General features: G+C 44.0%; 1 protein-coding gene across 4 annotated transcripts in view; it reads left to right on the forward strand.

Moving 5' to 3' along the window:
* The window catches only part of EIF4E2 (eukaryotic translation initiation factor 4E family member 2), a 28,458-nt gene extending 2,809 nt beyond the window's left edge, over positions 1 to 25,649 (forward strand). The window contains exons 3-8 of one of the 4 annotated variants that reach the window (XR_012930225.1): positions 2,860 to 3,018; positions 4,000 to 4,104; positions 8,092 to 8,244; positions 9,069 to 9,205; positions 9,551 to 19,045; positions 19,749 to 25,649. Coding sequence is in view for 3 of the 4 variants with exons in the window: in XM_032977846.2 (XP_032833737.1) it covers positions 2,860 to 3,018; positions 4,000 to 4,104; positions 8,092 to 8,244; positions 9,069 to 9,205; positions 19,749 to 19,787; positions 24,377 to 24,437 (654 nt within the window). In the remaining variant the exon portion in view is untranslated. Of the gene's footprint in view, positions 1 to 2,859; positions 3,019 to 3,999; positions 4,105 to 8,091; positions 8,245 to 9,068; positions 9,210 to 9,550; positions 19,046 to 19,748 lie in introns of those variants that run through there. The other 3 variants (XM_032977846.2, XM_032977847.2, XM_076054100.1) reach the window with 3 other exon arrangements.
* The last annotated feature ends 733 nt before the right edge of the window (positions 25,650 to 26,382 follow it).

Consider the following 26,382-nt stretch of genomic DNA (forward strand, 5'->3'; position numbering starts at 1 on the left):
ACGTCGTGATTTCATTTCGTTTTCATTTATTTTATTTTACCTACATGACTTTACCAAAAAAAACAAAGAGTATCAATCCTTGCAGTCACGAAAGCTTAAAATCTAGAATTATTGAACTGCTGTTTTGGCACTGGACCATAATGCAGTCCTGGGAATGGACTCTTAATGATTTAGCAGGATTGTATCGCTTTAAAACAGTGGAGAGGTAAGGTATAGTGTTGAAAGGGACATCTGTTTTTGAGGCACGAGTAATGTCTTTGTTAGTGTAGGAGTAAATTGTGATTTAAAGCTTTCGTGACTGCAGTAATTCATATTCTTAGTTTTTTCGGTAAAGTCACGTTGAAGAGAAACAACAAAATAATATATATTTTATTAAACTAAGAATATAGTGTAGGAGTAGTTACACTTGAGCAAGATAACAAACAATTGGCTCTTTAACATAGGTACATGCAGAGGAATTGAGGTATTTTATGCCAGGGCAGAGAAAGAACAACATGAATTTAGGAATATAATTTGGCAAGGAAATGTTCTCGAGGTAAGACGGGTTCAGGAACGGGTGGGACTGATGGAAGATGTGGTACACAACTTAGATTGTATGATAGAACATTATGGGAAAGGACTGTAGATTTTAATGATCAAGAGGAGGTTGTGTGATAGGTGGGACGCATGTACGGGTACGAGCAGAGCAGGTTATCGAGACCAACCATGGAGTGGCACCCAGTGATCTGCGACTAAGAGAATGACAAAAATCCAGGTGGTCTTGTTGATCCTGTAAATTGTGGTCCTTGGACTTTGGATGCCAGCTGTGGCAGCAACATGAAAACGGAACAACACGTGTGGTGCCAGATGGTGTTAGTTGTGAGGACCTTTCTACCTACACCAATGCACGACCATTACAAATTGTCTCGGACAAGTTTGTTAACTCGTAGTCGCTCGAGCTGCCAGTTGGCTTGATGTGGTTTTTTGACGTTCAGAATGATTGCCAGTGCTGTATGCCACTGCTCAGTTGTGGAGGAAGAGTTGTTAATGACTTTTTTTAAAGTCAATGTTCAATAAAATGTAATGTTGTTTTAAGAGTAAGGGTTTAACAAGTTGCTCCCCTCATGATTCAATGCATTTTTGTGATTAAATTAAAACAAATTACTACGTTTTAATAATTTTGTAGTGGCTGGAAGGGTCATGTGAACACATTTTACATGCGTTATATACAGATTGTTAAGCATCGATTCTAACACACATTGAATGCACATATTGTTAGCACAACATTCATTATTAATTGATTTGTCATTTCTTACCTTCCAATAATGTTATAGCCCAGCAAACCATTGTGAGAAATATTGTATGCAAGTATACAATTGCGTGAAAATACAACTTAAGCTCACCATTTAAGCCACCTTAAAATCAAAAAGGTCTGACCCAAGGGCCACTTTAGTGTAAAGGCATCAGTTTTTGGGCCTATTTGATTGCTTTTCTTAATATGAAAATAAAAATACAAGTGTGCCTCTGTTTTTGTAAAATGAGCACAACTTTATTGGAAGTTAGCCATAGTTGGGATACGCACAAAGTGGCCCCTCCCATCAGAATGTGGAACACATTCCTGTGGAGGGAGCTGGTAAGAACGTTGGGTTGCTCGGTCAATGGCCAGGGTCAACGGTGGCGTGGTGTATTCCACAAATATGCCCGACTGTGAGGGCGGGCACAAGCCGGTGTGAGTAGGTTAAACGTTGAGTTTTATAAGGGCACCACGGGGTGACCAGCCCCTCCCCACCCCCCCACCCAGCCCCTCCCCGCCCTCCCCTCCCCACCCAGCCCCTCCCCACCCTCCCCTCCACCCAGCCCCACCCCTCCCATTTTTGGATGCACGACGTACGGACACAATAATCCCCTGTAGGCTGGTGTAACCAGGAGGTTCCTACCCGTATTATCGTGCTCCCTGTATATATCGTTGCCATGATTGTGAATGAGTGAAATGGCCAGAATCAAGATGTGGCTATGCAGTGACAACATAAATGGCTGACCATGAGCTGCTTAAACATGTTTCAATATTGGTCAAGTTGGGAGATTAATTATGGGTAATGGGTGAGTTGGCATTAATCATTATTCTTTATAGAGATAAGGATAATACATGTTTATTCATTTCAAAATCTTGAATAAATGTCGCGGGAGTAATTGCAATATATTGGCAGTCCTGAACGAGCGGTATAAATTCCTAATTCTTGTGGCTAGGACCAATCTCTTCGTAAGACAGTCACAATTAATATCCAACAAATTGGTACTCATTTTATTGACTATGGAGGAATCGTGTTGAGGCTATACCGGCCTAGATTTGAACTTGGACCCTTCTGCTTGTGGGTCAAGCACTGCTATCGTGCTCCCTTGCGGGCTCTTTATCGTTACCGGCATTAATTAGCAGTGTAGTTACTTGGTTTGTGAAGTGGGAAAATAAACATCCAAACAAAGGTGTTGGTAGTTAAGTGGCAGCATATCACGAGATTGGTGTCGCATTCGTAAACACGCCGCTGTGTCCACGAATCTGACGTGGCATTTGCAAGAGCATTGTCGCGTTTGCGAACAAAAAGGAAGCAAGGTTGCCTCTTCGTTGATAAACATCCCGCTGCCGAGTTGCAAGCTCGGCGTTCGCGCGTCGCTGGCGATCGCGGTCGAGTTGGAGCCACAACAAACGGGCCGGTTCTGGTCCCGCGCGAGGTTGTCCGTTGCAGCCCGTGGATTGTAGGAAGAGTGAATAAAATAGGGGTGTAGATAGGAGGCGATTCACTCGTGTTAACGCGGTTCGTCGTGGTACAAGACGTACGGCGCTTGGCTGCGTTGGTGTGACGTTGCGTGTCCTCATGGGACCAGTTCGCGTGTGCCCGACTCCCGCAGGTCACGGTGCCGGGGCCCGGGGAGCACCCGCTGCAGTACAACTACTCGCTGTGGTTTTCTCGGCGGACCCCCGGTCGGCAGGCCTCCAAACAGAACTACGAGCAGAACATCAAGCACATCGGCACCTTTGCTTCCGTGAGCCCGCCGCGCACGTTTCCTTGCACCCAGGCCCCGCACTCGGCGCGCCGGCAGAGTGTGCGTCGGTATAGCATCCTTCAAGTCATTCGCTTTTGACAGCTGTGGTCTGTTTCATTGAGACACGGTGATCTCTGTATATGGGCTTGTCCCAAGTCTCTCATTGACAGTAGCAGGCGCAGATTCGTCAGTGATTTCACGTATCGAGTATCAGTGAGGATGACTACTAGCTTGCCACCAGCTCGGTTAGGGACGTCTGCCTGATCTGACGTTACTGGTGATCTTCAGGGTTTTATATGATATCCATGGAAAGCTTCATGGGGAAACTTGGATTGTCCAATCGTGAAGCATGTTTTGTGGATTGTGAGTCTTCGACTTCTGCTTAACAGAGTCATTGTCCTTAAGCCCTGTCGGGTGCTTTACTGGCTTTGTGAATAAATTATAGCAGTCTAAAGCATAGTGTCTTAGCCGTGTGTCTGGCAACCAATCATGACTACTTAAGATTTCAGTGAACGGTGGTGCCTGTGTGGCACAGAGGTCGGAGTACTGAACTCTCACCTCCTGAGGTCCTGGTTCTCAAGTGTAGGGAGTTGATCAAATTAGCCCGGTCACCAAAGACTATACAAAACAACCCATTGTGTTTAAAATGTGTATATTTTTATTATTATATATTTCTGTGCTGAGAATGTAAAAAAAAATCATTTTGGTGTGTAACGAACGCTACAACAGTTGTGGTGTAATGAGGATAATGAGATCTGATTTAAATTGCTTGAGTATTAGTTCTTCGAATGCGTCTTTGGCGATTTTTTTTGACACAGGGTGTAGTAACACTGCCCACTGCAAGAGTTCACATCATTCCCAATTGAGGGCTTTGTCATTACGTCTGCATTAACGCTGCTCATTGCATCGGTGTGACTGACGGCGAGACGGCGTTTGTTATGTCCGTGTCGTTTGTGTTTGTGTCTGCGTGCGTATGCGCAGGTGGAGATGTTCTGGAGGTTTTACAGCCACATCGTGCGTCCCAGTGACCTGACGGGGCACAGCGATTTCCATCTGTTCAAAGAGGGCATCAAACCAATGTGGGAGGTGTGCCAGGGAACCTTAATTTTACATTGCTATGTGTGCGAGCAAACTGCCACCAGGTGTGGTATCAGCATATACGGTAGACTCTCGATTTTCCGCGCTAATGACGGGGAAGACCGCCGCGGATTATTAAAAATTGCGGATAGTCCAAAAATATTCATAATAAAGGTTTTTGGGTTAGATCGCGTTATCTATAAATGTGTCGCAACCCTCCATCACCTGACACGGCCAGTCAGTAAAAATATGTGTCACGTTGACAAAAGACAAAATAGTTCACTACTTTAGCCCACCGGTGTGTTGAAGAGTGAATCCACAACATTTCCAATTTTTTGAGTACGACGTTTCGCTGGTAATTACATCCAGCATCATCGGGCAATTCTCCAGAATGGTGAAGCCCTCCACACATTTTTATTTATTGGCCGTGTCGGGTGGTGGAGGGTTGCGACAAATTTATAAGTAACGCGATCTAACCCAAAAATCTTTATTATGAATAATATTGGTCGCGAAAGCCTACATGTTAAAGTCCAAAATTATCCATTTTCCGCGAAGCTTTATGCAAAAAACCACAAATGTAGATGTAAATTATGTTTTAAGTTAAGAAAATGTAGTTGATGAACAAAAAGCTGTCGTAAACAATGTATTGATCTTGTTTTATTACAAAAGTCCATACAAAAAGACACTTGAACGTGTTTGAAAAATCCTAAAAAGATTTCTGCTTCAATGAGCTAGCATCCCGCGCAAAAGACTTGGCCCACTAAGTGGATATCAGAGCCATGCCAATCAAAATCAGCCTCCACCCACAGTTGTAAAGATATGCAACTACTGTACTGTAGGGGCGATCACTGGGAATTCGGATTAACCAGAGCAAATATTTGTTCAAATTAAGCACCTGACTTGTAATAAACATTTCCAAGAATAACAATATATAACTGTTTTTAGATTATTAATTTGGACTTAAGGGAAACATCAATTAGTTATTGACTTATATAAAAATCTCAGGTGAGTGGTTCATCCACAAATCGATAAACCGCACGCGGATAATCGAGTCTACTCTTTAATATACATACCCTTAGAGGGCAAGTGTAGAGTGTTTGCAACTGTGCGTGTATGCACATGTCTACGTGTCAAGGTTTAAGGGTTTCCTCCTCGATGAATAATACTTAATACTGTACGTACATGTAACAGCCCTTTTATCAACCCACTGCTGACCGAGGACCCCTCCCTCACACTGTGCGGGTCGTGGGTGTTATTTGACAAATATTTCGTGTTAAGTCATTGGTGGTTCACGAAGGCAGGGAGGGCATAAGAACAGCATAGCAACAGGATTTGTTTCTGTACTGCCGATGTCCACTATGTAGCCCTACGACACCCTGCAACACCACGGTATCCTGGGTGCTGTGGTGGCGAGATGTTAGTTACCTCGTCTGGTATACAGGAGGTCGTGGGTTCAATTTCGACCCCGACGCCTGCTGCTGTATATTTGCACTTTGCGTGTTCTCGCCGTGGTCGCGTGGATTTTTCTCCGGGTCCTCCCGTTTATCCCTCCACACTTAGAAATATGCGTTTAAGAGTATTTGTGCTCGCTATATATTTCCACGTGATAAGCCACGTCGTTGGGCTATGATTTATGGCCAGATCGCATGTGAAAAAGAGCTATATAGGTGAGTGAAACTTACCTGGTAAAATTAAAAAGAGTTTAGTTTTAACACCTGCTGTAATGTGGTGAATGCCCCCCCCCCCATCCTTCCAGGTGCTGTTCAGGATAAACTCTGATCCGAGATCTAACGAGCTCGGGCACATTCTGGGTGGTTTGATCATGGGCGTTGGTTGGCATTGTGGGTCGCAAAGAGATTAGGGTCTTTAAATTTGTGATGTAAAAAAAAAGTCACCGGATAAATGTACGTTCTAACCAGTTGGTAACCCATTCAGTTGCAAGTGTCTTTTGCAAGCGAGACCTTGAGTGGAATTACAATTGAAATTTAAGAATACATAAAACATACATCAGAAGAGAAAAGAAAAAAACAAAGACGTTTCATTAAATGAAATAGCTCATGTAAGTGCAAAAACCTCATCCAAACAATATGCAGCAAATATGTTCAAAATGTGTTAATTCAATTGTAATGACAACAATTTGAAGTAATGGAATTGTACTACATTTGGAGTAGCCTGCATTAACAGTTATACTCAAAATAACCACAATTTACATAGCATCTAAATGCAATAGTGTTTCAAGACACACAAAAATAACATTTGGATAGATGGTGTGGGTGCGGGCGGCCAGGCAATCAGGCAATCGCGCGACACGAGAAGGGAGAGCAAAACCGAGGCACAGACACAGTCCAGGACGAAGCAACCAAGTCCCAGCACCAGCAAAGAGCCCCAGCAACAGCTGCAGCATCCAGCAGAGCACCAATAGGATCAGAATCAGAATATTTATCTTGCAGGAATAAATAGTCTGATTCTGATCAGACTGAGCTATATAGCTTCTTTTTTTTACACATGTCCAGTAGTTGGGGCACAGGGTAAGAACGTCACAACAACAAACGATACAAAAACACGATAGTGAAACGTTAAAGAAAGGTCAACAAATCGCCCAAGCGCATACAAATACAGTAACCTTGGATTGCGAGCATAATTCGTTCCAGAGACGTGTTTGTAATCCAAAGCACTTATATCAAAGCACTCGTATATCAGTTGTGATCACGTGACGCTCGGCAGACAAAGTGTATACGTACTACTCGTATTGCAAGACCTCGATCGTTTATCAAATTAAGATTTATTAAAACATTTTGCTCGTTTTGCAAAACACTCGCAGACCAACTTCTTTGGTTCTTTCGGTAAAGTCACGTAGAATGAGATTAAAATAATAAAATAACAATAAAATTCTCACAACGTTTCGGCCGCAACGCAAGCGGCCGAAACGTGAGAATTTTATCGTGTTATTTTATTCTCATTCTGCGTGACTTTACCGAAAGAACCAAAGAAGATTAATCCTTGCAGTCACGAAAGCTTTAACTCGCAGACCAAGTTACTCGCAATCCAAGGTTTTACTGTACAACTAAACCATCCCCATCCTACCAGGCAAAGCCCAATGAAGTGGATTATGATTGCTCAATGAAGTGGCTTATCATTTATACATTTATACCACCTAAATAGTCCAAACGCATGTTTATAAACCGTGCAGGGTGATCAATTTATAGATACCGCATGGAAATGATTGGAAGAATATTTAAAATCAAAGACGATTGCTTTTTAGGGCAGTTTAGAATTGCAATCCTGTACATGAAACACTCCAGCAGGGGGCAGTACAACAAGCAGATGACAACCCCGGTTGTCCAACGTTTGGGCGTTTCGTACGGAATCATGTTTTCTAAGAAATTTGCCAAACTCTTAAGCAGTGCCCTCTTTGATTGAGCCTTAAGTATTCCTCGAGGCTTTTCTCAAGGACCTCATTCATTTAGGTGTGCTTCTGCAGCCGTCTGGAACGCTCCTATAAGGAAGCCACTTTTTCATCCACATTGAAAACTAATTTCTTTAGAACTGCTTTTTGTGTTTAGTTTGTTGTCCTTCCCCTGCACTTCCTTGGATAAATACGATTGGCTATGTACGGTGCGAAAGAAGTTCAACATACATACATGGATACATCTTGTTTGGTTGTTGGGGAGTGGTCGTGTACTGGTTAGTGGGGTGCGCTGCGAACCCGGCGACCCGAGTTGGATTCTCGCTCACGGCCAACACCAGTGACGATTATCAGAACCGGTCCTAGACCTCCCTAAGGTCGACTCAGCCTCAATGAGTGCCTGGTGCGGTGTGTAAACATCGCCACTGGGAAGACAAAGGCGGCCGGGTGTGGTGCTGGCCACCCACCCCCTCGTGCGCCGTGCCGGCCTTCATAGGTGCTCGCTAACCAGCACTTGCCCCAACAGTCTGTTGAAGGCTGCACGAGGGATGTTTATCTTTTAAATTTGTTATTGTTTTGACTTGAACTAGGACGATGCAAACAAGAGCGGGGGCAAGTGGATCGTGCGGTTACGGAAGGGGCTGGCGTCACGCTGCTGGGAAAACCTCATTCTGGCCATGCTGGGGGAGCAGTTCATGGTTGGGGAGGAGATCTGTGGTGCCGTCGTCTCCCTACGATTCCAGGTCCACCCACCCTCCTCCTCTACATTGATTTGTGCGACTGGACAGCGTGAAGCAAATTGGATGCACGTGAAATGACACATTTTCTGGTGTTTGAACCCGGCGTTTCGGAATTGCCGAATCATCGCTTACAACACAGGCCCATTGAGTCGGCCAGACACTGCTGGGTTTTTTTGTTGGCAGTGTTTAAAAGAGCGCTTATTTATCACTTTGTCTGCAATCGATGGGAACCGGCTGTGTCAGCCCAGGAACAGCCCAGGGAACAGTCTGGGGGACGTCATGAGATTGGTTTAGCCCAGGAGTCGGCAACCTGCGGCTCCGGAGCCGACTGCGGTGGCTCTTTAAGAAACTGAAGTGCGGCTCTTGGGATTCGAAATAAATGACGCTTTTTATTTTGGTTGCCGACTCCTGATGATGGAAGTCCAGTTTACCATGGCCAGGGGTCAGCGACCTGCTGCTCCGGAGCCGCATGTGTCTCATTAAGGACTGCTTCATTACGTTATGTATTAAGGACCACCGTCTCGTATTTGCATGCATTCGGTTTTTGAAGTATTGTGTGTTTTTACCGAATGAGAAAAAAAATACTTATTTTTAGCCACATCTGGCTGCTTTTGAGACACAGGCACTTGGGCTCAGCCTGGTGCCAGCGCACAGAGAGCACACTTACCCACTGGCTCTGTAAGAAATAGTAAAATTGTTGCCTCCCAATGTTAGGCAGGCCCTGGGTACAGCTTGTAAATTGCACATTTAGCCAAAAGTGTATGGTCAAAGGATCCTCTTTGCAGGACACTGACTAAACGCATTTTCGCCTTGGAATATCCCCGCAGGAGGACATTATTTCCATCTGGAACAAGACTGCGAGCGACCAGGGAACGACATCGCGAATACGAGACACTCTGAGACGCGTGCTGAACCTGCCTCCAAACACCATCATGGAGTACAAGACTCACACGGACAGCATAAAGTGAGTCCCCCGGATAGCGCCGTGCCGTGCGAGCCAGCGCGGTCGCAGTCGGTGGTTAAAGGGGGCAGCTGCCGTTGCTGCCGACGAAGCGGAGGGGGGGGGGGGGACCATTTTCAAAAGGGCGATGAAATCTGAGCGTCTCGGCGGAGGCGTGTGGCGGGTTTGGCAAGCGGCAACGCAGTTAGCGGAATTGAATTTTGTCGCATGTGGTGTGTCTTCTGCGGCACGTGGCGTTCGCTTTCGTCGCTGCTTGAAACTCGCCGCAGTCGCTGCCAAACTTATTGAAATAATTACTCTATTCATAATAATTACTCTATGTTGCAAATTGGTTTTTATTCTGCCCAGATGCGAAGCCGAGCGTTGGAGTCATTTGGAAAATGTTTGGAGTCATTTGGAACGATGAAGCACTGCTACTCCCTACAGAGAAACTGTTGGCTAAATTGTTTTTTTTTTTAATCCGTGTTGTGTAAATAAGTATCGTGTGATTGTTTTTTTTTCTCATCAAATCACGATACTATTATTACTAATGCGCTGTCACATTCGTACACTGAAACACAGTTTATCAGCTTTGTTTTGCCAATTCTTCACATGAAACCTCAGTTGGCTACCATTCTCTGTTCGGGCGAACACTATTCAAACATAGCACTCTGGTGCATCGGCACTGCGGTGTGCGGCAGTATGTTTTCTATGTTAAAATGTGTGATTTGGCGTGTGTTCCAACACAGGAACCAAAACATGAGCATTCAGAGATATTGAAACATTTATCCTTTTTGCTTATTGAAATGTAAAATTGGATTTGTGACTTAAAAATGTATTTACTTAAATCAGTGCATAGGGTAATTAAATACAAATGCTGTTGTACCATTGGAATAAAGACGTTTTAATTGCTCAATGTGGATTATTTTTTGTCGTTGCAAAATGGAATTAATAACGTACGTACGAGTATGTAATGCAATGGATAAGGGTCTGTGAGTAATAAGGGACAGTGGATGGACATGTGTATTTCATCACTGATGTCTGTACATTGTACACCAAGTGTCAACCTCCTGTTCAATTAAAATCTCACTCGCGCAGACAGCCAGAGAGCTCTCTTGAAATGAGGAAGAGGCACATTGAGCAAGTGCTTTCCTGCCATGCTGCAATATTCAAACCCTGAAACTAGACTTTTTATTTTACCAGGGTAAGGCCCCCACAGAGCTATGTAGCAATTTTTCATAAGCGACCTCGCCATCACAAATGATAGCCCAATGAAATGGCTTATCCATTTATAGCAGCCAAATACTCAAAAGCGCTTGTTACTAATTGTGGAGGGAAAAAGAACCGGAGGACCCGGATAAAAATCCACGCCACCACGGGGAGAGAGAACATGCAATCTCCAAATATACAGGTGTCAGGGGGTGGGATCCAACCGACGACCTGTTGTATACCAGGCGAGGTCGTTAACATCTCGCCACCATGGCACAATACCTGGAACATGAAACAAGCGATTTAAAAGCAGCTACTGCAATTAGTTTAAAATGCATTTTAATGAATCGTGCATTTTTCATATTTATTTAGCCCATCGACACGTGGCTGGCCGTGTGTTCCACGCATTTATTTTTTGCCACCGTGGGCCTGAAACCCTTGGGCACTTTTAAGTGCCAGGCATTGCCTGGTAACAGGACTTGGTTGAAAGTCGCTGAAACCTTCAATGTGCGACGGACAAAATGAGATTATTTTCTTGGAAGGATTAAGTGGCTTACTGCTTTTGGTCATCAACCGCAGTGTGTGAATGTCACTTCAGGAGTAGGTCCCGCAGTGTGTGATAGGTGCACTCATCGCTTACACACGTGTGACGGTTTGCGCTGTTTAGTTATTTTGCAAGTGCAGTTGCTGGGAATCAGCCGTGCAGACAATATTGGCCGTGGAGCCGTTCATCGGCGTTTCTCAACAAACTGCATTCACCTGCCTGCACTTTGCGTTCAAGTGCATCCTTGATTTTAGTCCTGTCACTTTGAACACTTTCAAAGGGCTCGTGCGTGTCTGTGCGTTTGGCTTTGGATCCTCGTGCACGTTGGGGTGGGGGGGTGGTGGGTAAGGTAGCGCTGCCCGCATTGTGTCATACTCCCGCTTATTTTCTTTCGCGTTGTGTTGAACACACGGATTACATTTCGCCACCTTTTCACACTTTGGGTTCTTCTTCGGCGACTTCATCTGTTACCGTGTTGAATGGTGGCCTCAAATAGGCATCCCTGCGCTGCAATGCGGGGGGAATGAATTATGGTACTCAAATGCAAGCTACACAATGGAAGATTGCTTCTTTTTGTGATGTGGTTAACGATACTTATGATGATATTTTATAGAATCTTTGTATTCCGGTTAAGGGGAATTTTTTAGTTTCAGTAGAACCTTTAAAGGGAGACGCAACCCAAAAAAACAAAGGGCTGTTGTTACACCACCTGGGCTGTGTGTCTCGGACTGCCTGAAACGAGCTTGAAGTTTTAATGACAAAAAAGCTTTAAAATCACATGCATTTGTGATGTCACTGCGTTGGCATTGCAATAAATAATTTTAACCTAGTGGGACTTTGGTCAAATGTTGTACATTCATAATGATGGCCATAAGGTTAACCAACAGTTTAAAAGAACGATAAATTGAGTTTGTGTGTGTGAGCAATGTAACAGTAATATCACTATAGTGCTGTAACAGCGACCATGATTGTAATTAAAACAAAAAATCCTCCTTTGCAAAACTTTAAAAAATTTTCGGACATTCCGGAACACGCAGCCTTGGTTTATGTACACAAGACCTCGAGCTGATTTGTTTTTGTTTTGGATTTTCATCATCATCTAAGCCGGAAACATTCTTGCTGCAGCTGTTAGCTGCTGTCGGTGCTGCTTTGTGCACTCTCTCCCAGAGCCTGGGAAGACTTCCATGGGCTAGTGAACAACAGATGAGGCTGCTGCAGTGGGTTGGGACTTAAGCCTTACGCGTAGGGCCTCCTCCAGGTGCGAGCGAACGGGAAGTTCGCCGCTCGCTTTCCCGCACGCCCTCCACTCTGTCCCCCTCCTCCGTCGCGCATGGCCTGGCCTGGCCTATCGTGGCTTAATTGCAAAGCAACGAAATTCGTGAACACGGCAACAACCTAGCGGAGTTTCTGCCGTTCCGCATCGTGGGAAGGTGGAGCTTTTATTGTTACTCACCTCGCTGCCTTTGGTTTGGAATGTTTTTTTTACGCTTTTCCAATTAAGATTCTCAAAGCATCCCCTGCATTTCCTTTGTCCGTCATTTCGTCCATCCGTTTATGACAGGGGGAAGGCTCTAACTCGGAAATAGAATCCAGTGTGAACCTACCTGCAGCGTAAAGTTGTGTTGTGCTGCTACTAAGGCCCTGTTGAACACTGGTGAAATTTGTTAAAAGCATTCGCCAAAACGTGGAGACACACACCACGGGAAAAAAGGACCAATTGCAAACATGCACAAACTCATTTCGATTAGACAGCTACCATCAGCTTTTGTACTGATGTATATTTCCGAGGACAAAACACGTGTTAGAAAGCGTCGCATAATCCATGCACGTGCATGGATTTTTCATAACTTGCGTCTTATTTTTTGCTCAAACTTGGAGGTATTCTCAATGGAAGATGAAACCAAAAAAAATGCCTCTTTTCTTGCGTGTACCGTTAAAAACAAGGCATCAATCGCACAAGTGGCCATTAAAGAGAAACAATTAACATTTGTAAAATGCTAAGTTGCTGAACTTAATCGACAAATGAGTCTCGTTATTTCCGAGTGGAAACCCAGTAATTGTGAGTAATTAATTAGAACGTTGTAAAGATACTGCTACAGTTTTTGCATATGGGAGCGAGTTAAAGCTTATCTTTGTGAACTATAAAAAAAAAACATTAGTCAATGCGGTGTTAGTGGTGGTGGGGGGGGAGGTCAAGATATTTGCAATTGTGACAATTTATGGTGCACCCACAGAACCCAGTGTTAATATTCATTCGGGCAATGGAATTTTAATAATATGAAGCAGTGTTTCTTCACCTTAACTGCAGCCTTGCACACCTTTGATTCTCAATCGTCAAGACGTGTATAGTGTTAACAAGTACATAGGTTTGAGTAAACAAAGCAATTGTACTGACGGTGCCCGTGCTTAATTTGTGTTTTCGATTATTTACCTTCTAAAAAAATCTGGCCGTGTCTCGCACACCCAGAAAGGGCATCTCACACCGACAGGGGGGGTGCGTTCACCCCAGGTTTAGAGCCAGTGGTATAAAGCCTTGACACAAGGTAAGCGTATTCTTGGTTCTTTCGGTAAAGTCACGTAGAAGGGAAACAAAATAATAAAAATATAAAACAATACAATTCTCACGACGTTTCGTCGTGACTTTACCGAAAGAACCAAGACTAAGATGCTAGATGTATCATGTATGCATTTGTGAAATTAAAATGCAACTTCCGTGCAGTTTAGTTATGTGCTATAACATACGTAAAATAATGTTTCATCCTTGAACATGCAATATCAAATGCAAAACATGGTAAATGCCGGTATGAACATAGTGAATTCAGCGCTTGTGGATGATGCAGATTTCTGAGGCTCCCAAATTCCCGCTGGATTTCGAAGTTGCCATAGTTGGCAGGAGAGCGAGTGGGTTTGTGAACCCGTCTGTGTGGACGTTGGAACTTTTATTCTCTGGTATGCGTAGGGCTTTCTTCAGGAACTCTTTTTTTTCCTTCCCGTACGAAGCCAAACAACGCAATTGGCCTCGCATCCTCACCCTCCTGAAAGTAGTCTGGGTTCTCGGGAGAGGATTTCCTGGATGAATTCCATCCATTAGAAATTCTAGTCCCGTCGCCATTATGTGTGCTCACATAACGCTCGCACACGGATGCCATTGCTGTGCCTTTCCCTTTGCAGTGACTTATGCAGCTTCACTCTTCTGTACATCGTGCAGTAAGAGAAGCATGGCTCCTTTCAAAAGATTAGATCGGGGGGTCTCCAGCCAGTAGGTTTGTCGTATTTTGTCATTGAACAGACAATGTTCAGTTCAGAGATCAACTAACTCTAGTTTTAGAGCCTAACCTCTGGTCCGCTTTATTTAGTTTTTCTTGCAATGAGATGCAATTTGATTTATTTGTGGAAGTATGCCGTACATATTTCTGTACCTTAATGGGCACGGCAAGTACAAGGCCAACCACAGTGATCTCTTGATCTCGATTAAAAAAGCTACGACTTATCTTTTCGCACCTCCAAATATTTGGCATCGATAGCTTTTGTGTTTTCTTCACTTCGCGAAACTAGAATGTAAAGCAACGTTCGTATGCCAAGTGCTCAACGCAGCGGCACTAAAGAATGGAGGTACATTCTGTTTGATTATTCACGAGCTGGTGCGCATTTTGACTCGTTCCCGATTGGTGTGGCCTACTGGTGTTGGGGTACTGTGATTTATGTGTGTGTTTTCACAATAGCTTCCTGTTTTAAGAGAGGTCTGTGATTGGATGGAATTTGTCACATCATATCTTTCACTGCATCTGAAAATTATTTGAAATAAAAAATAATAACACTCGGTTTTAATTATGGCTGTGAGTTGGGTAATTTGTTTGGGAGAATGCATTCATTTACATTAATGTCAATTGTGTGATTTTCCAGGTTTCATTCATGAAACAGACTTGGAGGTGCAGCAGAGACATGGGTCTCAGTTAGATTTTGACCGATTGCAATGAGTTGCTTAATTTCTTATAAATGATATCCATATTGAGAACTGCATCCTTATTTCTGTCTTTCACATTTACACTGCATCTCGTGTTAAGGCATGTCATGTCCCATTAATGCAACTGCGGCGTGTGTGTGAGCTCGATTTGGCATTGCTTGTCCTCATGACTTTAATTTATTGAGTGTGCATCGCACGTCCCGTCATGTATTACGGTGGCGTCCGCTTTGATCTGTTATCGCATTGCGTCGTTTGTCAACGCTTTATAACCATGGTTTGTAGAGGCAATAACTTGCTTAATGATGATCCAGTGAGAAAGAAAAAGTAGGATACATTTCCATTACTAGTAGGGTTTTACCCCTCTATTAAAAAACAGGCCAAGTTGAAAAAAATTGTTGGCCCAAAATTTGGGATACACAGACCAGACCAATAAGGACTATTTAAATATAGTCGACTCGATTGTCCACGTGCGGTTTATCCGATTTGCTGATTAACCGCGCACCTTAGATTTTGACATAAACGAATAACTCATGTATTTTCCCTTAAGCCCAAATTAATAATCTGAAAATATAATAATAGGGGTTTTCCCCTTTTTTCTGGCAACAAAACTGAAACCTTTTTACAAGGATTCATGTCTACATTAACCACAATACCTGCAGTCAAAATGCAAACAAAAAACATACTATGATAATATATGATGCATTGTCCTTGAAACTGATTGGTCCACACCAAGCGATGGCTTTTGGCGTCCTCTGGTCGAGCACCAATTGGGTCGAGGCTCAAAAGCCATCCCTTGGTGTGGACCAATCACTTTCAAGGACAATGCATATATTATAGTATTTTTTTGTTTGCATTTTGACTGCAGGTATTGTGGTTAATGCAGACATGAATCCTTGTAAAAAGGTTTCAGTTTTGTTGCCAGGAAAAAGAGGAAAACCCCTATTATATTTTGGTACTGGCAAAGGAGGTCTAATGATGTAAATCTGAAAATAGTTATACATTGTTATTCTTGGACATGTTTATTACAAGTCCGAAATCCACGTGATCGCCTCTATAGTACAGTCGTTGCATATCTTTACAACAGTGGGCAGAGTTTGATTGATGTTGATTGGTGTGGCTCTGCTGTCCACTTAGTTGGCCCGAGTATTCTGCGCAGGCAAATGTGTTTTTGGCAAAGGGATCCGCGGAAAATGTATATTTTTGTATTATCCGCGATTTTTAATTATCCGCGGCCGTCCTTCCCAACATTAGCGTGGATAATTGAGAGTACTGTATATATATTTGCGTGTTTTCCGTAACAGCCACCGTATACTTCCATACTGCTAGTTACAAACTGGGACACATGGTGGAAAGTGTCAAATAATCCATGTGCACACGTGATTTTTCCAAACTAATTTTAGAGTTCTGACCTGCATGATGAAACAGTTTTAGCTCTGGCTGCTTCGTTCATTCAGTGAAGGAGTTTTGCTGTGACGTCTGTAAAACAACGTGGAAGGTTTTCTCTGGAATGGTTAAAGAATTTCCCGCGCGGCGCCACATTAACAATTCATAATCTTGCTCTCTCCGCTATTTTACACAGGTTTTTTTTAATGTATTTTTTCCCGTGCTAAATTTCCCATCAATAGGCACCGGACGATGGAGATAGGTGGCTGCCGTTTGTCGCTTGTGATGTTTCTGTGTGATTTTGTTGAAATTTCCCGTATTCAACAGAGTGCTCGAATAAAACGGGATAACTTTAACCGCAAAATAATACTGTGGGTTCATATTCTTGGTTCTTTCGGTAAAGTCACGTAGAAGGGAAACAATTACCGAAAGAACCAAGAATATGCATCCCTGCAGTCACGAAAGCTTTAAATCAAAATTGTATACTGTCAGTGTTTAACAGCAGCTGTACATTTGTCTTGCATGGCTTGACCCTAGCCCAGGGGTCGGGAACCTATGGCTCGCGAGCCAGATGTGGCTCTTTTGATGATTGCATATGGCTCGCAGATAAAACAAAATATTCTCACTTGTTTTAATCCATCCATCGATTTTTCACTGCGCATGTCCTGTTCAGGGCTGCAGGAGCAATTGTCCATTATTTTAATTGGATGATACTGGCCTACGTTTGCCGTTGCTGGGTAAAACAGGTAAACGCCCCCTTTTGAATCAGTCTGAGACTGCGTCTGCTCGGTCATTAGCTCAAAGCTAACCCTTCGACGAAGAAGATGGCGAAAAGAAAAAAAGACGACGAGTATCGTACATTTCAGGACAAATGGACCAAAGAATTCGCCTTTGTGGAGAGAGCGGGTTCTGCGGTGTGTCTAATTTGCAATGACAAAATTACATCGTTGAAACGGTCGAATGTAAAGCGGCACTTCGACACGCGCCACGCTACCTTTGCATCAAAATACCCTGCGGGAGACAGCAGAAAGAAAGCGTGCCAAGAGCTTCTGAGCAGGGTGCAAGCTAGCCAGCAGCAACTCCGCGTATGGACCCGGCAAGGTGACTATAATTCGGCTAGCTTTGCTGGTTCTTTAGCAATAGTGAGGAACGGAAAACCATTCACAGATGGCGAGTATGCTAAAACGTTCATGCTGGATGTAGCCAATGAACTTTTTGATGATCTTCCGAACAAAGACAAGATAATCAAACGGATACAAGACATGCCTCTGTCGGCAAGAACTGTTCATGATCGTACCATCGTGATGGCAAACAAAGTGGAGGAAACGCAAGTGAAGGACATAAATGCAGCGCCGTTCTTTTCTCTGGCTTTGGATGAGTCAACAGACGTGAGCCATTTGTCGCAGTTCAGCGTGATTGCAAGATATGCTGTTGGTGACACACTGCGCGAAGAAAGTCTTGCTGTTCTGCCATTAAAAGGGTCCACAAGAGGTGAGGATTTATTCAAGTCTTTCATGGAGTTTGCTCAAGAAAAAAGTCTACCTATGGATAAACTTCTCTCAGTGTGTACTGATGGTGCTCCGTGTATGGTGGGGAAAAACAAAGGATTTGTGGCGCTTCTCCGTGAACATGAAAATAGACCCATCCTAAGTTTCCATTGCATTATACACCAGGAGGCACTTTGTGCTCAGATGTGTGACAGGCAGTTTGGCGAAGTGATGTCGCTGGTCATTCGTGTGATCAACTTTATTGTTGCCCGAGCCTTAAATGATCGCCAGTTTAAAACACTGCTGGATGAAGTTGTAAATAACTATCCTGGTCTGCTTTTGCACAGCAATGTGCGTTGGTTGTCAAGAGGGAAGGTGCTTAGCCGTTTTGCGGCTTGCCTGAACGAAATCCGGACTTTCCTTGAAATGAAAGGCGTCGGGCATCCTGAGCTAGCCGACACCGAGTGGCTCCTCAAGTTTTACTATCTCGTAGATCTGACTGAACATCTGAACCAGCTCAACGTGAAAATGCAAGGCATTGGAAATACAGTGTTATCCCTTCAACAAGCTGTATTTGCTTTTGAAAACAAGCTGGAGCTTTTCATCACGGATCTTGAAACAGGTCGTTTACTACATTTTGAAAAACTGAGCCAATTTAAAGATGCATGCACAGCAAGTGAGCCCATTCAAAACCTTGATCTCCACCAGCTAGCTGGCTGCACATCCAGTCTCCTACAGTCCTTCAAAGCACGCTTTGGAGAATTTCGTGAGCACACTCGTCTTTTTAAGTTCATCACCCATCCAAACGAGTGTTCACTGAACACAGCCGACCTGAATTACATCCCTGGTGTCTCCGTCAGAGATTTTGAAGCAGAAGTGGCTGACCTGAAGGCCTCAGACATGTGGGTGAATAAGTTCAAGTCACTGAATGAAGATTTGGAAAGAATCACACGACAGAAAGCGGAGTTGGCGAGCAAGCACATGTGGACAGAAATGAAAAAACTCCAACCCGAAGACCAGCTGATTCTCAAAACTTGGAACGCGCTTCCTGTCACATACCACACACTGCAGCGTGTGAGTATTGCTGTATTGACCATGTTTGGATCTACGTATGCATGTGAGCAGTCATTCTCACATCTTAAAAACATCAAGTCCAACCTACGATCACGTTTAACGGATGAAAGCCTCAACGCTTGCATGAAGCTTAACCTCACCAAGTACCAACCCGACTACAAAGACATCAGCAAATCCATGCAGCACCAGAAGTCGCATTAATGGTGAGTGTTATAACAACATTATTTAAAAGAATCAATTCAGAGGCTTATTATACTGACATTTAGTTGAATTCACTTTTAAAATATATTATATGGCTCTCACTGAAATAAATTTCCAAATTTTTTGCTTTCATGGCTCTCTTAGTCAAAAAGGTTCCCGACCCCTGCCCTAGCCAATTTAAATATTTCTTTTTTCTAATCCCCTCCTGGTTGTTTGATGCAGACTTACCTTTTAGTTTTTTTTTACATTTCATGTTGGTTTTTAACAATTCTGATCATATTGGAATGGATTGGCCATGCTAATTCCTTACCGTAATGAAGACATTAAAACCATGCAATGTATTCCGATAATATTCAATTACGACTGAAGGGGTGGTATGGTACATCAATATAATCTAATTATATTGCTTGCGGTACTTGGATTGACTGGCATGCGTTAAGAATCCATTTTTCGATTGATATATTTTGTATGTAATGGCTTCTCAATCACCTCTTGCAGTCACTATAGGCGCTAGCATCCACCGGTAATGTTAAAATACAAAATTATTGAATCGAATCATGACAAATCAACAAATCGCAGGACCCGCTGAATCATTCCACCCCTGTACACGCCAGCGTTCAATGCCGCAAGTGTCGTCGATGGAACATTTCTAAGCCGTAACATTCCTGCTGACCGATGGTGACCGACTGCATTTATGTGTTGCAGGGACAACTCAAGTTTTCGCAACACGGAGGTGTTCCGCAGGTGAAAATCCCATCGTGCGAAATTTCCTCATCCACCCTCCTTTTCCTAGACCTCACCGTCGGCGCGTGCCTACCGGCGAGGGCAGGCCAGGGCGGTCCCACGAAATGCCGCCCCGCTCCCTTTGACCTCTTCGCTGTCTCCAGAGGCCCCGGCGTCCTTGCGGAAAAATGCCCTCTGGTTGTCCCGATCGGTTTCACAAGCATGCCCCCTCCCCCCCCCCCCCCCGGGGTGGCTTTCATCAGCCAGCATCAGTTTCTGAGCAACTCTGTACGTGTAAGTTATGCCTTTTGTCGTGTCCCCGTAATTATCGCACGGCTTTCGGAATGCGGTGCAGCGGTCTCTTAATAGCGGGCGCGTAATGGTTCGCACGCCAGCTTCCTGCACGATTCAACGCTTTTTCAGGGCGTGTGTGTGGGGGGGGGCCGCGGATCTATTCAAGAATCGATTAATCTTTTGTCTCATTTGTTCCGCCTCGGTTGCATTCTCATAAACTCCCATGAAAATGTATATAATTTCGATGCATCAAATAATCAATTGTTGCAGCTCACGATTCGTCGGGCGAATGACGGGCGGCGTGAGAACTGATTTTGAGCGATGAGTGGATCGTTACATGCCTAGAAATTAGAAAAATTTACTTTCTCAGCATGCGCCTGCCTTCCGTGCGCACGGTGAGCAATGACGACAACTCCTCGTCAAGTTACAAACAGGAGGTTTCCAGGCGCTCTTTCACAAAAAAAATATTTGTCACTGAAGTGGCAGATATGTGAGCGGGGCATTTGTTGCAGAATTTACAGCACAGAACACTGCACGGAGAGAATAATGTAGATTCGTCAAAGAAACTCGAGAAAAGGCATCGAGAGAGTTGCGAAAGCCAAGTGCCGATAATGCCAAAAACCCCACCTCTCCTAATTGATGCCACTATTTTTTAACGACCCTGTTCCCCCCCCCCCACCCTTTTATGAAGCGTCGCGAACCCTGGGTTTTGCTCGTGAAACCGATGTCCCCCCCCCCCCCAACCGCGAGTATTTTCCTACGGACGCATCTTAAGCCGCAGTTCCGCCCGCCCTCAGAAGTTTGCTGTGCAATTCATCAGCATTGACATGAAGCATTGGGTTATATTTTTTTACCAAAAAAATAATCGTTTTGAACTCCAGTGCTCCCTCCCCACTTTTGCGAATCGATGCAAAGGAGCCCCCCCCCCCCCCCCCCCCGTCGCTCGTGCCACAATTATTCGCGATGAAAACAAAATTATCGTAAAGGAAACTTTTTTTGTGTTGCCCACGAGGAAGCCGACCAGACCAGACCTGGGGTAAAATCGTAAATTACGAAAAAAAACTCCAACATTGTTCGGTGAATTCACGGCGACATTATGGTGAATGACAATTACAATTGTAATTGAACCCAGGACTGAAGCAAACCCTTTGGATGATGGGTCACTCTTAATATAAAGGCTTGTATGGCATAACGTACAGGGCTCTATGAAGAATTGCACGTATGTGTGTATATATGTTCAGTTTGTATAGAAATGCAGTATATGCATTGTGTAATATATGTGCAGTGTATATGAAGAGGCTCGCATATATATACTATATAGAACATGAAGGGCACAGTTTTAGAGAATGCGAATAACGTACGGAGCCAATGTTTCGCTTATTGGAAACTCCGTTTGTGTCTTTTCATACGCGTGCCATGAAAATACACGGCTCATCTACATGTATATATGGTATATGTATGCAAAGTTTTAAGAGTAGCTGGCAAATTTCACTGATGAGTTTAAACATTTGGCAAGTCAAGATGTAAAGGTTAAATCCATCGGTACACACAAGGGCATTCTGGACATTTTAGAAGGCACGTCCGAAAGACGCCGAATTGTCAATTGCTAAAATTTCCCTATATAAATAGTAATACTAATAATATATCCATATGTCAAGCCACTGCTGAATGAAGGCATCCCCCATGCCATGTCGGTCATGGTTGTTTGACCTTGCGTCTCCACCGCGGGTCAGCGTGGGTTGATGAAGTTGTGGGTGGGTGCCTCGGGACTCGGCATAGGGTGCCACGGTGGCGAGATGTTAACTATACTCTTTGGTTTATTTGGTAAAGTCACGTAGGTGAAAAAATAAATATAAAAAATAATAGAAATAAATCAATCACGACGTTTCGATTGCAACACAAGCAACCATCATCAGGTGTGATAACCAGCACATTTCCATCATCAGGTGTGATAACCAGCAAATTTCCTTGCTGTGGTTATCACACCTGATGATGGTTGCTTGTGTTGCAATCGAAACGTCGTGATTGATTTATATCTATTATTTTTTATATTTATTTTTGATTTACTTTTCCACCTACGTGACTTTTACCGAAAGAACCAAAGAGTATGGATCCTTGCAGTCACAAAAAATTTCAAATCTAGAATGAGATGTTAACTACCTCGCGAGGTATACAGGAGGTCGTGGGTTCAATCCCTACGCTGACACCTGTATATTTGGAGTTTGCATGTTCTCCCTGTGGTCGCGTTGATTTTTCTCCGGGTTCTTCAGTTTTCACCTCCAAATTTAGAAACATGCGTCCGGGGGTATTTGGCTGCTGTAAAATGCCCACGTGGTAAGCCATTTGATTGAGCTATAATTTGTGGCCATGTCGCTTCTAAAAAAAAAAGAGCTGGATAGCCGAGTGGGCCTTACCTGTCAAAAAAAAACTTCAAAAAAAACTTGGAGGCTGAGAAAATTCTCTCCGTTTGGCAGCAAAAGTTTTGTTTATGGTATTTTAACGTAACCACGTGTTCCTAGAGGGAATGTCACACCCGGCTCCCATTTCTCTTGTTGTTGCATTGGACACGAGCACAATCCGAGCTAATTTTCCCGCAATCTCATCACGCTATGTTTACAAGTAGTTATCAATGACAGTAGGTGTATAATAGCACGGGCCGGAACATTCGATCGCTTCGTATGTAGACGGGCATCCAGGGTGGGCAGAATTCACGGTCGGTACACCACCCCTCGGGTAGACCGCAGCACAAATGGGTCCAACATAGGTCGATCGGGCAAGCCCCGTGCGGCGGAGGGTAAAGGTGCCGGTACTTCTGGCCCATTCCAAGAAGTTTAGCCGGTGTGGAAAAGTAGGATAAAAAAATACCCTCCAGAGGGTGGGTCTCATTGTGGAGTCCCTTCTGCCAATCAGTGGCATGAGCAAGTAATTGCAGGGTGCACCACTTAGCTTCTGTTACAGCATCTCGTAACAAAAAAAAGCACGAGCGTCTCATTGCAACAGGCATAGACAAAAGACTACCTTTGCTTTCTTGCCGTTGCTGCTTCTGCTTGGTGTACATGTTTTTTTTTGTACACGGCGTGGCGCCTTCACTGGACGCGTAATACACTCCTAGGAGATGACGCTTTGGGTGACTGTTCGACCATTCGAAATCTTCGGGTTTTCATCTAAACGTAACAACCGTGGACGATTATTCCACCATCGGTGTAGGAAACATACTTTAGAAACGCGGATTGGAAGAGGTTCTTGAGCCATGCGTGGCGCGTTCTTAACAATACGGGACGCAACGCTGAATGCGCTCGTATGTTCACATTTGGTTGCGGTTTTTGATTGTCTAGTTTTGCAATGGCTAATTACCTTTTGTCTCTGGGCAGCCTTTCTCTGAATTTCATTTTGGTGGGGAGCCAAAGGGTATTGTTTAAACGGAGATCCCACCGCTGCCCCCCCCCCCCCCAATATAATCTAATCTCTTTGCTCCGCAATGTTTACCCACGACGTGTGTATACGCTGCAACAGAAGTGTCCGCTATCTGAAAATACTTCGCTGCTGTCACCCGTGCCATTCAACTTTTTGGCGATGTGCCGACGGTCATCGTCCAAAACGATGACCGTCAGCACATTGCGATGGCTATAGCAGTAAGGATTCAATATTGGAAATATCCTCCCAAGCATTGAAATGCGGTGCATCTCGTCGTCGCAAATTTGACTCGTTGTAGAGGTACAAATAGATACGTGAAAAGGTCGGATTTGTCTTTGTTTCTACAGATAAAGACAGTTGCACCGTGCATAAATGCTGCACGGTGTGTGGGCAGGTAATTGGTCAGGGAGTATATATGTGGAGGTAAGAGGATGCGATGTGCCAGATAGTGTAGTAATCGGCCCACTGAAATATTGCAATAGGTAACGGCTATTCTGGTACAGATGGGATGTGGATTGCACGAGGGAGCCAGCAAATGAGGGTTTTCAGACCTTGCGGTTGTCCTCTTTCCAGGTATCCCTCGATTTACGAAAAGGGATGCGTTCTTCAAAAAACAAACACAAAACGAAATTTTGTCACTCAGAAATGGCTTTCCCATTCATTGACTATAAAAAATGGATGTGTTTTGGACAGTCATACCAGCTCTACTCCAAACCTAAAAAAACATCCACCTATATCGCTTTTCACAACACAAAAATGATAATATTTAAGGACATATTAAAACGATTGAATAAGAATGCATCAAAAACCAAAATAATTCACCTTTTCACGGAACTCACTGAAAGATCTGCACGTTGAAATGACCGGCAAGGTGATGTGGAGGCGTTGCTCTTGCACTGCAGGGACATCGTGACGCTGTCGCGGACGGACGACGCATCCTCCCGGACGGTTCGTGTTTGGTGATCTCACAGCGCGTGCCGCGGTGACATTTCTTCAACACGGAAAATTCGATTTCGCTCATCGAAAATTGTCCGTAATTTTGTCACTTGCACGAACGCGAAATTTCGTAAGCTGAACGGTCGTAATTCGAGGGATACCTGTACCTGTGTTGAACATTCTATGAAGACCAAGGGTATGGGGTCGCTGTTAAACTCAAGCCACTGCAATCAAAGTTCTGCCTTTAATGAATCAGCCACCGCTTCCACACGGGGCCCACATAGTTGGAAGAGGTCAGGGCAGTACATCTTGACTCACAATATCTTAAAAAATATATAATACTCAAGATGTTCATCCTATATTAATGCTGAAGGTGTAACAATTCGTAATTTCATGTAATGGGTTCACGTAATCTCTTGCAGCCAAGTGGCGTCCGCTGACATTCCCCCGCAGTGTAAAACAAAATAACCGATCTTGAATTGTGATCCTAATGGTGACTTTTCATAATTTCACCAAGGGGTTGAATAGTTACACCTCTCGTAAATAGAAAAACTACTTTAAAGCAATTCCAAAGTTGCCATGTCTCGTCATACGAGTTGTTAAAATAATCTTCAACTGTTGTGTTTGAAACCAAGGAATTTATTTGTCATGGGGTTTATTTTGTAGTCGTGGTGTTTTTTTTTGCATTTGGATTTTTTTTTAAATGTGGGTAAGCGAGGGTTGGGAATTACAAAAGTTTCAACATCACCTCCGCTACGCTGATTGCAACAATGTATACATGTTTTCAAACAATGGTCAACAGGTATGCAGAGGTCACATCAGCCGAACGTTAGCTTCCTGTTGCAGTTTACTCGGCTGAAGGACAAAAACTATTTTTCCTGCATTCCAGTCCACAAATTTAATTGCTAATTCTCAAATCATCATCATCGGTTCTATGCAGCATCGTGAGTTCTATGCAGCAGGCTCATTACACAAGATGTCTTAAGTTATGGTTGGCTTTTATTGAATAACATCCACAGTAATTTGGTTTCACAGATTTCTGTCTTTCGTTGGCCATTGCCTTGAGGCCGGGTCGCGGTGAAAAATGATTACATGCCGACCGAGCGCGCGGTATTTGAGTTGAAGGTTGTGGGAAAGCACTGGTGTTTGGCCATATCTCACTCATGTCATTGCTTTTAATGGAAATAACATAGCACTTTTTACTTTTCATCGTAATAAAACGGAAGCCGGTACCGTAAAGCGCGTGCGTGTGTGTGACATGTGTTTATATTGCAGCTATTTTCTTTTTTTAAGGGCTTGTGTTCACAGGGTGTGTTTATAAGGACACCATGGTGGCGACATGTTAACTCCGTCACCTCCTTGTGGGTTCGATCCCAACCCTCACGACTGTATATTTGGAGTTTGCATGTTCTCCCCGTGGTCGCGTCGATTTTTTTCCGGGTTCTCCATGGTTTTCTCTCCACGTTTAGGCACAAACCTGCGTTTTAGAATATTTGGCTGCTATAAATTTCCACATGATAAGCCACTTCATTGAGCTTATCACTTGTGGCCCAGGTCGGTTCTGAAAAAGATCCATCCAGCTCAGTGGGCCTTACCTGGTAAAATAAAATAAAATGTATATAGTAAATGAGTTGGCAATTCAAAGCGCATTACATCACATCTATTCTCAACCGTTCCAATGCCACGCGTCAATGTGTGGCGATGAGAGGGCCCAACCAGTGGCGGCAGTTCCTGCGCATCACGTGGTGTGACCACCACATTCGGGCATTAGTCCAGCGGTCGTATTTTGTTTTCTTTCTCCAAATTAAGTGATGCGCAAATGTGGATCTCGGTTCCGTAACGCGCACACACGCTTTATTTTTCAGAAAACAGGGCAACCCTGTCGCTGCGTTAACCCCGGGGGGGGGTGGGGGGGCACGCGAGGAGGGCAACCACCGGGTCTCAAACCGTGAACTTCGGCAAATGAGTGGCT

Source organism: Petromyzon marinus, chromosome 64 (genome assembly GCF_048934315.1).
Source record: "Petromyzon marinus isolate PM22_M1 ecotype Great Lakes invasive population chromosome 64, UKy_Petmar_22M1.pri1.0, whole genome shotgun sequence".
Lineage (NCBI taxonomy): Eukaryota > Metazoa > Chordata > Hyperoartia > Petromyzontiformes > Petromyzontidae > Petromyzon > Petromyzon marinus.